Source organism: Nerophis ophidion, linkage group LG12, assembly GCF_033978795.1.
Source record: "Nerophis ophidion isolate RoL-2023_Sa linkage group LG12, RoL_Noph_v1.0, whole genome shotgun sequence".
NCBI lineage: Eukaryota > Metazoa > Chordata > Actinopteri > Syngnathiformes > Syngnathidae > Nerophis > Nerophis ophidion.
In genome coordinates this window covers 29962577-29975589 of record NC_084622.1, presented here as the reverse complement: position 1 = coordinate 29975589, position 13013 = coordinate 29962577, and the positions used below count along the sequence as shown (strand labels likewise).

Sequence of the window (13013 nt, the reverse complement as noted above, 5' to 3'; positions counted from 1 at the left end):
ATGTCAGATTTTTTTTCTACGAGTCTAAAAGTCGGGATTTTGTCCAAGTGTCAAAAAGTCGGGATTTGGTCCAAGTCTCAAAAAGGCTGGATTTTTTCCAAGCGTCAAAAAGTTCCGATTTTTTTCCAAGTGTGAATAAGTCAGATTTTTTTCCTTAAGTGTCAAAAAGCTGTGATGTTTTCTGTCAAAAAAGTCAGCATTTTTTCTAAGTGTGAAAAAGTTGCTATTTTTTCCATGTGTCGAAAAGTTACGATTTTTTCCAAGTGTGAAAAACTTGAAATTTTTTCCAAGTGTGCAAAGGTTGCGATTTTTTCCAAGTGTGAAAAAGTATAATTTTTTTTTCAAATGTGAAAAAGTCTGAAATTTTTTTCCAAGTGTCAAAAAGTCTGGATTTTTTCCAAGTGTCAAAAGTCTAAATTTTTGCTAAGTGTCAAAAAGTCAGAATTTTTTCTAAAGGTCAAAAAGTTTGAATTTGTTCTGTGTCTAAATGTCAGAATTTTTTTCTACGTGTCTAAAAGTCGGGATTATTTCTACATATCAAAAAGTCGGGATTTTGTCCAAGTGTCAAAAAATCGGGATTTTGTCCAAGGCTCAAAAAATCTGAACTTTTTCCAAGCGTCAAAAAGTTGCGATTTTTTTCCAAGTGTGAATAAATCAGATTTTTTCCCCAAGTGTCAAAAAGCTGTGATATTTTCTGTCAAAAAGTCAGCATTTTTTCAAAGTGTGAAAAAGTAGCAATTTTTTCCAAGTGTGAAAAAGTTGCAATTTTTTCCAAGTGTGAAAAAGTTGCAATTTTTTCCAAGTGTGAAAAAGTCAGATTTTTTTTCCAACTGTCGAAAAGTCGGGATTTTTTTCCAAGTGTCAAAAGTCGGGATTTTTTCCAAGTGTCGAAAAGTCGGGATTTTTTCCAAGTGTCAAAAAGTCTGAACTTTTTCCAAGCGTCAAAAAGTTGCGATTTTTTTCCAAGTGTGAATAAGTCAGATTTTTTCCCCAAGTGTCAAAAAGCTGTGATATTTTCTGTCAAAAAGTCAGCATTTTTTCTGTGTGAAAAAGTAGCAATTTTTTCCAAGTGTGAAAAAGTTGCAATTTTTTCCAAGTGTGAAAAAGTCAGATTTTTTTTCCAACTGTCGAAAAGTCGGGATTTTTTTCCAAGTGTCAAAAGTCGGGATTTTTTCCAAGTGTCGAAAAATCGGGATTTTTTTCCAAGTGTCAAAAAGTCGTGATTTTTCTACAAGTGTCAAAAAGTCGGGATTTTTTCCAAGTGTCAAAAAGTCGGGATTTTTTTTAAGAGTCAAAAAGTCTGGATTTTTTTTAAGAGTCAAAAAGTCGGGATTTTTTCCAAGTTTCAAAAGTCGGGAATTTTTTTACGTGTAAACAATTATTTATCTGTATTAAAAATAAAATACAGTAAAGCCTCTAAAATTGAAAACAAGCACTCCATGATGTTTCTTTGAGATGCTATTTTAAACTTGTTGTGCTTTGATGATAAAAAACATATATGTTAACGAGCTGGGTTTTATCTATTAATCCAAAACACTTCCTGTCATGTGACCCCCAATAGATGGAAGGGAGAGAACGTGGCCACTTCAGAAGTGGCAGACGTCCTCACCATGGCTCCTTGCATTCAAGAGGCAAACGTCTACGGCGTTAGAGTGGAAGGTAGGAGCATGAAAAGACGGCGCCGTCGTAGTCGCGTTCATTTCCTGTCTGACTGCAATCATGTGATAGGGAACGAGGGCCGGGTGGGCATGGCCGCGGTCACTCTGAAAGAAGGCCGGGACTTTGACTGTGACGACGCCTACAAGGTGCTCCACACCTACCTGCCCAGTTACGCACGCCCACGCTTTATCAGGATCCAGGTAACACTCATGCCTTTTTTACTTCCTTTTACAACCTCGCTCTTATAACTTGCTACTTGACACATGCTAACTGTTAACAAATTAGTGTTGGAACGTAAAAAATTTTAACAAATTTTACAGCCATAAACCTTAGTGATTAAACTTGCCACTTAACTTTTTTTTTAGCTTATTTTGCTGCTTACACAGTCTTATAACTTGCTACTTGCTACTGCTAACGTACTGTTAGCATGTAAAAAATGTTTAAGTCATATAATTTAGTATTTAACACATGCTAACAATTTTTTTTCTTTTAGTCTTCTTTAAAGCCGTAAACCTCAAAGTGATATACAGTAAATCAGTAACATATGCTAACTTTTTTTTTTAGCCCCGTTTTGCAGGCATACACAGAGTCATAAAACTTGGTCCTTGACACATGCTAACTGATAAATTGCCAATGTTAGCGTGTTGACCTTTTTTAGGCTAATTTTACAGCCATAAACCTCAGTCATATGTGGTAACTCGCTACTCGACACATGCTACCTGTTTAGCCAAATTACGCAGTCATATGACTTGGTCATTGACACGTTAACTGTTAGCATGTTAACTTTCTTTTTAGCTTATTCTTAAAGCCGTAAACCTCAAAGTGACATACAGTAACTTGCTACATGACACATGCTACCTGTTTAGGCAAATTATGCAGGCCTAGAGTCATATAACTTGGTCATCGACACATGCTAACTCTTAACATACTATTGTGAGAATGTACACATTTTAAAGCTAATTTTACAGCCATAAACCTTAGTTATTAAACCTGCTACTTGACACATGCTAACTGTTAGCAAATTAGTGTTGGAACGTAAAAAATGTTAACTAATTTTACAGCCATAAACCTTAGTCATTAAACTTGCCACTTAACTTTTTTTTAGCTTATTTTGCTGCTTACACAGTCTTATAACTTGCTACTTGCTACTGCTAACGTACTGTTAGCATGTAAAAAATGTTTAAGTCATATAATTTAGTATTTAACACATGCTAACAATTTTTTTTCTTTTAGTCTTCTTTAAAGCCGTAAACCTCAAAGTGATATACAGTAAATCAGTAACATATGCTAACTTTTTTTTTTAGCCCCTTTTTTCAAGCATACACAGAGTCATAAAACTTGGTCCTTGACACATGCTAACTGATAAATTGCCAATGTTAGCGTGTTGACCTTTTTTAGGCTAATTTTACAGCCATAAACCTCAGTCATATGTGGTAACTTGCTACTTGACACATGCTACCTGTTTAAGCAAAATACGCAGTCATATGACTTGGTCATTGACACGTTAACTGTTAGCATGTTAACTTTCTTTTTAGCTTATTCTTAAAGCCGTAAACCTCAAAGTGACATACAGTAACTTGCTACATGACACATGCTACCTGTTTAGGCAAATTATGCAGGCCTAGAGTCATATAACTTGGTCATCGACACATGCTAACTCTTAACATACTATTGTGAGAATGTACACATTTTAAAGCTAATTTTACAGCCATAAACCTTAGTTATTAAACCTGCTACTTGACACATGCTAACTGTTAGCAAATTAGTGTTGGAACGTAAAAAATGTTAACTAATTTTACAGCCATAAACCTTAGTCATTAAACTTGCCACTTGACACATGCTAACTTTTTTTAGCTTATTTTGCTGCTTACACAGTCTTATAACTTGCTACTTGGTACTGCTAACGTACTGTTAGCATGTAAAAAATGTTTAAGTCATATAATTTGGTATTTGACACGTGCTAACAATTTTTTTTCTTTTAGTCTTCTTTAAAGCCGTAAACCTCAAAGTAATATACATTAAATCAGTAACATATGCTAACTTTTTTTTTAGCCCCTTTTTGCAGGCATACACAGAGTCATAAAACTTGGTCCTTGACACATGCTAACTGATAAATTGCCAATGTTAGCGTGTTGACCTTTTTTAGGCAAATTTTACAGCCATAAACCTCAGTCATATGCGGTAACTTGCTACTTGACACATGCTACCTGTTTAAGCAAAATACGCAGTCATATGACTTGGTCATTGACACGTTAACTGTTAGCATGTTAACTTTCTTTTTAGCTTATTCTTAAAGCCGTAAACCTCAAAGTGACATACAGTAACTTGCTACATGACACATGCTACCTGTTTAGGCAAATTATGCAGGCCTAGAGTCATATAACTTGGTCATCGACACATGCTAACTCTTAACATACTATTGTGAGAATGTACACATTTTAAAGCTAATTTTACAGCCATAAACCTTAGTTATTAAACCTGCTACTTGACACATGCTAACTGTTAGCAAATTAGTGTTGGAACGTAAAAAATGTTAACTAATTTTACAGCCATAAACCTTAGTCATTAAACTTGCCACTTGACACATGCTAACTTTTTTTAGCTTATTTTGCTGCTTACACAGTCTTATAACTTGCTACTTGGTACTGCTAACGTACTGTTAGCATGTAAAAAATGTTTAAGTCATATAATTTGGTATTTGACACGTGCTAACAATTTTTTTTCTTTTAGTCTTCTTTAAAGCCGTAAACCTCAAAGTAATATACATTAAATCAGTAACATATGCTAACTTTTTTTTTAGCCCCTTTTTGCAGGCATACACAGAGTCATAAAACTTGGTCCTTGACACATGCTAACTGATAAATTGCCAATGTTAGTGTGTTGACCTTTTTTAGGCTAATTTTACAGCCATAAACCTCAGTCATATGCGGTAACTTGCTACTTGACACATGCTACCTGTTTAGGCAAATTACGCAGTCATATGACTTGGTCATTGACACGTTAACTGTTAGCATGCTAACTTTCTTTTTAGCTTATTCTAAAGCCGTAAACCTCAAAGTGACATACAGTAACTTGCTACATGACACATGCTACCCGTTTAGCCAAATTACGCAGTCATATGACTTGGTCATTGACACGTTAACTGTTAGCATGTTAACTTTCTTTTTAGCTTATTCTTAAAGCCGTAAACCTCAAAGTGACATACAGTAACTTGCTACTTGACACATGCTACCTGTTTAGCCAAATTACGCAGTCATATGACTTGGTCATTGACACGTTAACTGTTAGCATGTTAACTTTCTTTTTAGCTTATTCTTAAAGCCGTAAACCTCAAAGTGACATACAGTAACTTGCTACATGACACATGCTACCTGTTTAGGCAAATTATGCAGGCCTAGAGTCATATAACTTGGTCATCGACACATGCTAACTCCTAACATACTATTGTGAGAATGTACACATTTTAAAGCTAATTTTACAGCCATAAACCTTAGTTATTAAACCTGCTACTTGACACATGCTAACTGTTAGCAAATTAGTGTTGGAACGTAAAAAATGTTAACTAATTTTACAGCCATAAACCTTAGTCATTAAACTTGCCACTTGACACATGCTAACTTTTTTTTAGCTTACTTTGCTGCTTACACAGTCTTATAACTTGCTACTTGCTACTGCTAACGTACTGTTAGCATGTAAAAAATGTTTAAGTCATATAATTTCGTATTTGACACGTGCTAACAATTTTTTTTCTTTTAGTCTTCTATAAAGCCGTAAACCTCAAAGTGATATACAGTAAATCAATAACATATGCAACTTTTTTTTAGCCCCTTTTTGCAGGCATACACAGATTCATAAAACTTGGTCCTTGACACATGCTAACTGATAAATTGCCAATGTTAGCGTGTTGACCTTTTTAAGGCTAATTTTACAGCCATAAACCTCAGTCATATGCGGTAACTTGCTACTTAACACATGCTACCTGTTTAGGCAAATTACGCAGTCATATGACTTGGTCATTGACACGTTAACTGTTAGCATGCTAACTTTCTTTTTAGCTTATTCTAAAGCCGTAAACCTCAAAGTGACATACAGTAACTTGCTACATGACACATGCTACCTGTTTAGGCAAATTATGCAGGCCTAGAGTCATATAACTTGGTCATCGACACATGCTAACTCTTAACATTCTATTGTGAGAATGTACACATTTTAAAGCTAATTTTACAGCCATAAACCTTAGTTATTAAACCTGCTACTTGACACATGCTAACTGTTCACATACTAGTGTTAGAATGTACACAGTGTTTAGCTAATTTTACAGCCATAAACCTTAGTCATTAAACTTGCCACTTTACACATGCTAACTTTTTTTAGCTCATTTTGCGGCATAAAGTCTTGTAACTTGCTGTTAACACACTTTTTGGGATGGATCAATAAAGTTTGTCTAAGTCTCAACATTTTTTTAAGCTACATCTACAGCCATAAACCTTAAGTCATATAATTTGGTATTTGACACATGCTAACTGTTAACATGCCAATGTTAGCATGTTTAATTTCTTATGCTAATTTTACAGCCATAAACCTCAGTCATATACGATAACTTGCTACTTGACACATGCTACCTGTTTAGCCAAATTACGCAGTCATATAACTTGGTCATTAACACGTTAACTGTTAGCATGCTAACTTTCTTTTTAGCTTTTTCTAAAGCCATAAATCTCAAAGTGACATACAGTAACTTGCTACTTGACACATGCTAATGTACCAGTTTAGGCAAATTACACAGGTGTAGCGTTATATAACTTGGTCATTGACACGTTAACTGTTAGCATGCTTACTTTACTTCTTTTACTGTTTTAGCTCATTTAACAGCCGTAAACCTTCGTCATATGACATGGTACTTTTCATACATCCATCCATCTTCTTCCGCTTATCCGAGGTCAGGTCGCGGGGGCAGCAGCTTAAGCAGGGAAGCCCAGACTTCCCTCTCCCCAGCCACTTCGTCTAGCTCTTCCTGGGGGATCCCGAGGCGTTCCCAGGCCAGCCGGGAGACATAGTCTTCCCAACTTGTCCTGGGTTTTCCCCGTGGCCTCCTACCGGTTGGACGTGCCCTAAACACTTCTCTAGGGAGGCGCTCGGGTGGCATCTTGACCAGTTGCCCGAGACACCTCATTTGGCTCCTCTCCATGTGGAGGAGCAGCGGCTTTACTTTGAGTTCCTCCCGGATGACAGAGCTTCTCACCCTATCTCTAAGGGAGAGCCCCGCCACCCGACGGAGGAAACTCATTTCGGCCGCTTGTACCCGTGATCTTACCCTTTCGGTCATGACCATAGGTGAAGATGGAACGTAGATCGACCGGTAAATTGAGAGCTTTGCCTTCCGGCTCAGCTCCTTCTTCACCACAACGGATCGGTACGTCCGCATTACTGAAGACGCCGCACCGCTGTCGATCTCACAATCCTCTCTTCCCCCACTCGTGAACAAGACTCCTAGGTACTTGAACTCCTCCACTTGGGGCAGGGTCTCCTCCCCAACCCGGAGATGGCATTCCACCCTTTTCCGGGCGAGAACCATGGACTCGGACTTGGAGGTGCTGATTCTCATTCCAGTCGCTTCACACTCGGCTGCGAACCGATCCAGTGAGAGCTGAAGATCCCGGCCAGATGAAGCCATCAGGACCACATCATCTGCAAAAAGCAGAGACCTAATCCCGCGGCCACCAAACCGGAACCCCTCAACGCCTTGACTGCGCCTAGAAATTCTGTCCATAAAAGTTATGAACAGAATCGGTGACAAAGGACAGCCTTGGCGGAGTCCAACCCTCACTGGAAATGTGTCCGACTTACTGCCAGCGATGCGGACCAAGCTCTGGCACTGATCATACAGGGAGCGGACTGCCACAATAAGACAGTCCGGTACCCCATACTCTCTGAGCACTCCCCACAGGACTTCCCGAGGGACACGGTCGTATGCCTTCTCCAAGTCCATAAATCACATGTAGACTGGTTTCATACATGCAATCTTTTTTAGTTAATTTTGCAGGCAGACACTTCAGTCATGTAACTTGGTACCTCACGCATGCAAACTGTTAACATACATTTTAATTGTTATCATGTTAGTGTTAAATCCCTCCCGAAATTGCACGTTGGCCAAAAGTTCTTAACCGTTTGTCTTGCGTCTTTCAGCCATGCTTGGAGATAACGGGCACGTTCAAGATGAAGAAAAGCAAGTTGGTGAACGACGGATTCAACCCGGCCCTAATCCGCGAGCCTTTGTACTACCTCGACGAGTCTAAACTGACCTTTGTTCCCATGACAACGGAGATTTACAGCACCATAACCAGCGGCACAATCAAACTCTAGCATTTTGTTGTTCACAGACATGTTCAGTTTGTGCCTTGACAACTAATCTCAGGGAGGAATGGACACCATATTTATTTCAACCAAGCCCTGACAGTGTAGTACAGTACAATACAACACTCTTCATTCCACGCCAGATAATAAAAAACAAATCATGTATAACAGGGGACAGGGGTTTTCGACATTCTCCCATTTATATATATTGTGTAAAATTGTTTTTTATACAAACCTGCGGCTTCTGAGGTAGAGGGCAGGTGTATCTCTCTTCCGCCTGTGTTTTAAAGGCCTACTGAAAACCACTACTACCGACCACGCAGTCTGATAGTATAAGTATATGTATATATATATATATATATATATATGTATATGTATATGTATGTATATATATATATGTATATATGTATATGTATATATATATGTATATATATATATATACATATATATATGTATATATGTATATGTGATGAAATATTAACATTGCAACACATGCCAATACGGCCGGTTTAGTTTACTAAATTGCAATTTTAAATTTCCCGCGGAGTTTCTTGTTGAAAACGTCACGGACTGTCAGGAAATATTAGCGCAGCACCATTTGTTGCTAAAAGTCGTCTCTTTTCATCGCGCAATTAAACAGTATTCTGGACATCTGTGTTGCTGAAACTTTTGCAATTTGTTCAATTAATATTGGAGAAGTCAAAGTAGAAAGATGGAGTTGGGAAGCTTTAGCCTTTAGCCACACAAACACACGGTGATTCCGTGTTTAAAATTCCCGGAGGTGAAGCTTTACTATGGATCACAGCGAACATGGATCCCGACCACTTGTCAACCGGCAGGTTTCGGTGAGAAAATTGTGGTAAAATGTCGCCTCTTACCGGAGATCTGTGGAGTTTGCGCCGTCCTTGTATCTGCCGTGACTTCCCTCAGACACTGGCCTCAAGACACCCGTGGACACACCCCTCCGACTATCAGGTACTATTTAATCTCACTAAAACACTAGCAACACAATAGAAAGATAAAGGATTTCCCAGAATTATCCTAGTAAATGTGTCTAAAAACATCTGAATCCGTCCGAATGCATTTGCCTTTTTTTTATTTTTAACTTTATTTTTTTCTAGTCATTCGCTATCAATATCATCCACGAATCTTTCATCCTCGCTCAAATTAATGGGGAAATTGTCGTTTTCTCGGTCCGAATAGCTCTTGCTGCTGGAGGCTCCCATTATAAACAATGTGAGGACGTGGGGAGCCCTCACCCTTGTGACATCATCGTCTGGGACTTCCGGTAAAGGCAAGGCTTTTTTATCAGCACCAAAAGTTGCAAACTTTATCGTGGATGTTCTCTACTAAATCCTTTAAGCAAAAATATGGCAATATTGCGAAATGATCAAGTATGACACATAGAATGGACCTGCTATCCCCGTTTAAATAAGAAAATCGCATTTCAGTAGGCCTTTAATGGTGTGTTGTAAATAAGTACATTTATAGGATAAACAAACCAGGTGCTTGCTGACAATGGGCCAATCACAAGGAGCCTGACAGAGTTTGGGATTGGCCCAGCAGCAAAGTTAAATGTGTGCATTGCTGACTGAAAGACATATTCTGCCTCCATTTACCTGTGTTAGATCAACGTTGACAAGTATTTGAATTTGAGCTCAAATTAAGGGGGCAAATTATAAAATATTTTAAAAAGATCTTAACCAAACATGACCTCTTTTGACCCCTGTTGAAGACATCCTTAATATTAGCATTTCAAAATATGACTCTGAAATATTTTATCCAAAGTTCTTTGTTTTTTTTAAATGAAATCGGAGTTGATGTCATTCATGGTTGGAAAATAAACGTTTTACCACATTCTTGTGCTATCTGTGGAGGCTTTATCATTGAACCTTTGGACAGCCAAGTTATGTTCTTATCAGATGATGGCACAACACACTTGTCACAGGTCAACCTCAGATCATTCACTTTAGAAATCCAGAACATGTGATTTTTGTGTTGGTAACTGGATGGAGTGCACTAAAGCAACTGTTTAAAATGGCAAAAGCCTGGAAATATTGTGTCAAAAAGACATTTGTTATTTCAATTTTTTACAAAAAATGCATGGAGTGAATGCAATTATGCATATCTTTTAGACATTTCTTTGTAAAAAAAAAAAAAAAGTATACTTAAATAGCTGCTTGTCATGTTGACTTATGATTTTAAAGCAACTTATCCAATAATTTGCATGTAAAAACAAAACCAGGGGATGAAACATTTATATTCAAATATATTTAGTGTTGCGAGTGGCCTTCTGAGGAAAGCCATGACTACGACATGGCCCTCAACAAAGTATTTGACATACCTGCAAAATGATTTTAAAAAAAAAAAAGGAAAATTACTGAAAAAAAGTATGTCATTTGAAAAATAGGAAATACCATTACAGGAGTAAAGTAGTAATTTTTGAAGGGCATAACATGTAAAATAAATAGTACCTTTTAACTTTTATTTCTTGTTCCAATGTTCTTCTCTTATAAATAAACAACTTTACACTCAACATTTAGCAGTTTTTCTTTTGTGGTGACCTTTTTTTAGGAAACACCTATACTTCACTCTCGTGGTAGTTTTTTTTCCCATTCAATTAATACTACTTTAAAGAAAATATGAATGATATAGAAATGTGCTTCAAGGCTGCAAAAATCGATTAATCAGTTTATAAAAAAAGCTTACATTTATATTCTATTTCTTTGATTAATTGTTTATACTGCATGGAGTGCCTGGAACTTTAAATACAATAACAGTTTCGCAGGGCTGCTGCAATGGAGCGCATATGAGAGAAATGGGGCAGTGAAAAGCAGAATTTTTTTATTTTTTTTAAAATTACGCACACTCTAAAAGTGAAAATTCTATGTTTATGACGTGCATTATTTTTTAGAAGAAAATAAAAAGGTTATGACAAGCAGCACGTTTTTCAACTTTGCTCCTAAAATACGCATTGAGGCGTTATGTTTTATCCGATTCCTGGATAGTTTATTGTATTACTAAAATGTTTGATAGCTGCAGCATTAATGTGCTTTCAAGAAAGCAAAATTAGAACAGCAACAGTTTCTACATTTGTTAGTATCCATTTTTTTTTTCAGAACATTGCAATGTAAATAAAAAGCACACTTTGAGAAGCATATCATTAATATGTGGAGTCTCGTCTAATTTCAAAATGAAATGTATTTATTAATACAGTGGTATACATTTAAAAAAAATGTTGCAGAGGTGAAACAATGTATGAAAAAAAGAGAAATCCAAATAAATAAAAAGAATGTTGGACACACAGGGAAATAAACTAGTGTTGAATTGAAGCACTGAAGTGTTATATCAAAAGAAAACAGTACTGATGTGCCATAATAAATTGTCTATTAGTACAAAAATACATTTCAGGGCACACAATAAAGCATCCAGTATCACAAATAAAGAAAGGGACCAGTCTTTGTAACAGCCTCAACCCCTTTGAGCATATCTTTTCAATTGATTCAAACCAAGCACTTCTATTTTTTGTTGTTGTAAATATTCAATAAAAAGTAAAAAATGCCTTAAGTAGTGAGTGTGTATACATTGCTAGAAAAGTTGGATTTATTACTGCTTGTGTCAGTTCCAAGGCTCAGGGTTTTTAACCGGAATACAAACATAACCAATGTAACCGCTCTCCCTTTCTCTCTTGCTTTTTTTTTTTTTTTTTTTTAAAGAAACCTTTTGTCTTTTATACAAAATAATAAAGATGTACAAAAGTTGATTTACAGAGAACCAAGGCCATATGCTAGCAATATGTACAGCCACGACATCCTGGGAGCTTTTCGGCGTCTCCTCACTCTTCATATATGCATAGCGGAAAAAAAGAAAGCGTCCATTCTGCCTTCACGCATGTGCTAGAATCCGAGTTTAGGAGAACGAAGAAAGAAAAAAAAAAAAAGCAGACAACTTGGTGTTGGCTGTGACAGGAGGGTCAGGGTGGCTTCAATTGGGAAAGTTCTTTCTCTTGTTTGTATGCAGATAAGGCATCACTGCTCGCAGTGTTGGATGGGATTCTCGTGTGTTAAAGTGGTAGCAGGCGTCTGGACCTGAGTCATAGCACATGCATAGATCTCTAGACAGCAGGAGTTTGTCAGTATTATTCGTCTACGGTAAAACATTTGCTACAAAAACATCACTTTTAAGGAAAGAGAGCGCCCGATCAGAACAAACAGGCCTCTTTGATACTACTACTATTATTAATAATAATAATAACAATGAACTGCCATTTCTTGTGTGAGTCCTCCAGAGATCCTTCATGGCTGCACAACGAAAGGTTTGCATATGCCAACTATGTTTTCTTTTTTTACAGCAATATTTCTCTTTTTTTCTCTTTTACTATGCTGATCCCCCCCACCCCAAAAAAGTATCTAAAAATATCAAGATGAGATTATTCAGTCTGTGGCACCGTCATGCACTCTCATATGAGTTCCAATAACTTGTGGTATGTCATCTTTTTTTTTTGCAAGCCTCAAAAGCACCAACAAAAAGGACAAAAAAGAAGAGCCGGGAAGTTGACTCTTCTCATAAGTGTGTGGGAGTTGTTTTTTCTTGTTTTTTTTTGAGGGTCCGGTAAACAACGTGGGAGTGTTTTATTCACCGCCTTGAGGTGAGTGTTGTGTACCCTAACCTCGCTGCACGGAGGGCACGCACCCCGGCCCTCCCCTGTCCTTTCACATTCACCAACAGACCAGCTGTCGCCCTCTTTAGAAGTGGTCGATGAGCACAGACACGCAGTTTGCACCCACCAGGTAGTTGGGGTCTCCTGGGAGAGATTTGTTCTGCCAGCTTTTAGGGTCACCTGCGCAAATGACAAATCAAAAGAATTTAAAATACCATTAATGCCACTGTTCATTTGACATAACAATCTGGTGTGTTTTAGCACACTGTTACTTCCTTCATTTGCATGTCAAACACACTAATCAATATTAATCCGCTAGATACCCCTGATCTGCAGAACA

The 13013-nt window shown here is 37.4% G+C and overlaps 2 protein-coding genes across 13 annotated transcripts in view; one reads left to right on the top strand and one right to left on the bottom strand.

Moving 5' to 3' along the window:
* The window catches only part of LOC133563282 (long-chain fatty acid transport protein 2-like), a 40628-nt gene extending 30758 nt beyond the window's left edge, over positions 1-9870 (top strand). For all 4 annotated transcript variants that reach the window (XM_061917334.1, XM_061917336.1, XM_061917335.1 and 1 more), the window contains exons 8-10: positions 1562-1659; positions 1729-1859; positions 7846-9870. In XM_061917334.1, coding sequence (XP_061773318.1) covers positions 1562-1659; positions 1729-1859; positions 7846-8022 — 406 coding nt within the window. In that variant the 3' untranslated portion in view covers positions 8023-9870. The remainder of the gene's footprint in view (positions 1-1561; positions 1660-1728; positions 1860-7845) is intronic.
* A 1326-nt stretch (positions 9871-11196) lies between these two features.
* Positions 11197-13013, bottom strand: part of tjp1b (tight junction protein 1b) — a 129085-nt gene continuing 127268 nt past the window's right edge. For all 9 annotated transcript variants that reach the window (XM_061917331.1, XM_061917330.1, XM_061917332.1 and 6 more), the window contains one exon: positions 11197-12853. In XM_061917331.1, the coding sequence (XP_061773315.1) occupies positions 12759-12853 (95 nt within the window). In that variant the 3' untranslated portion in view covers positions 11197-12758. The remainder of the gene's footprint in view (positions 12854-13013) is intronic.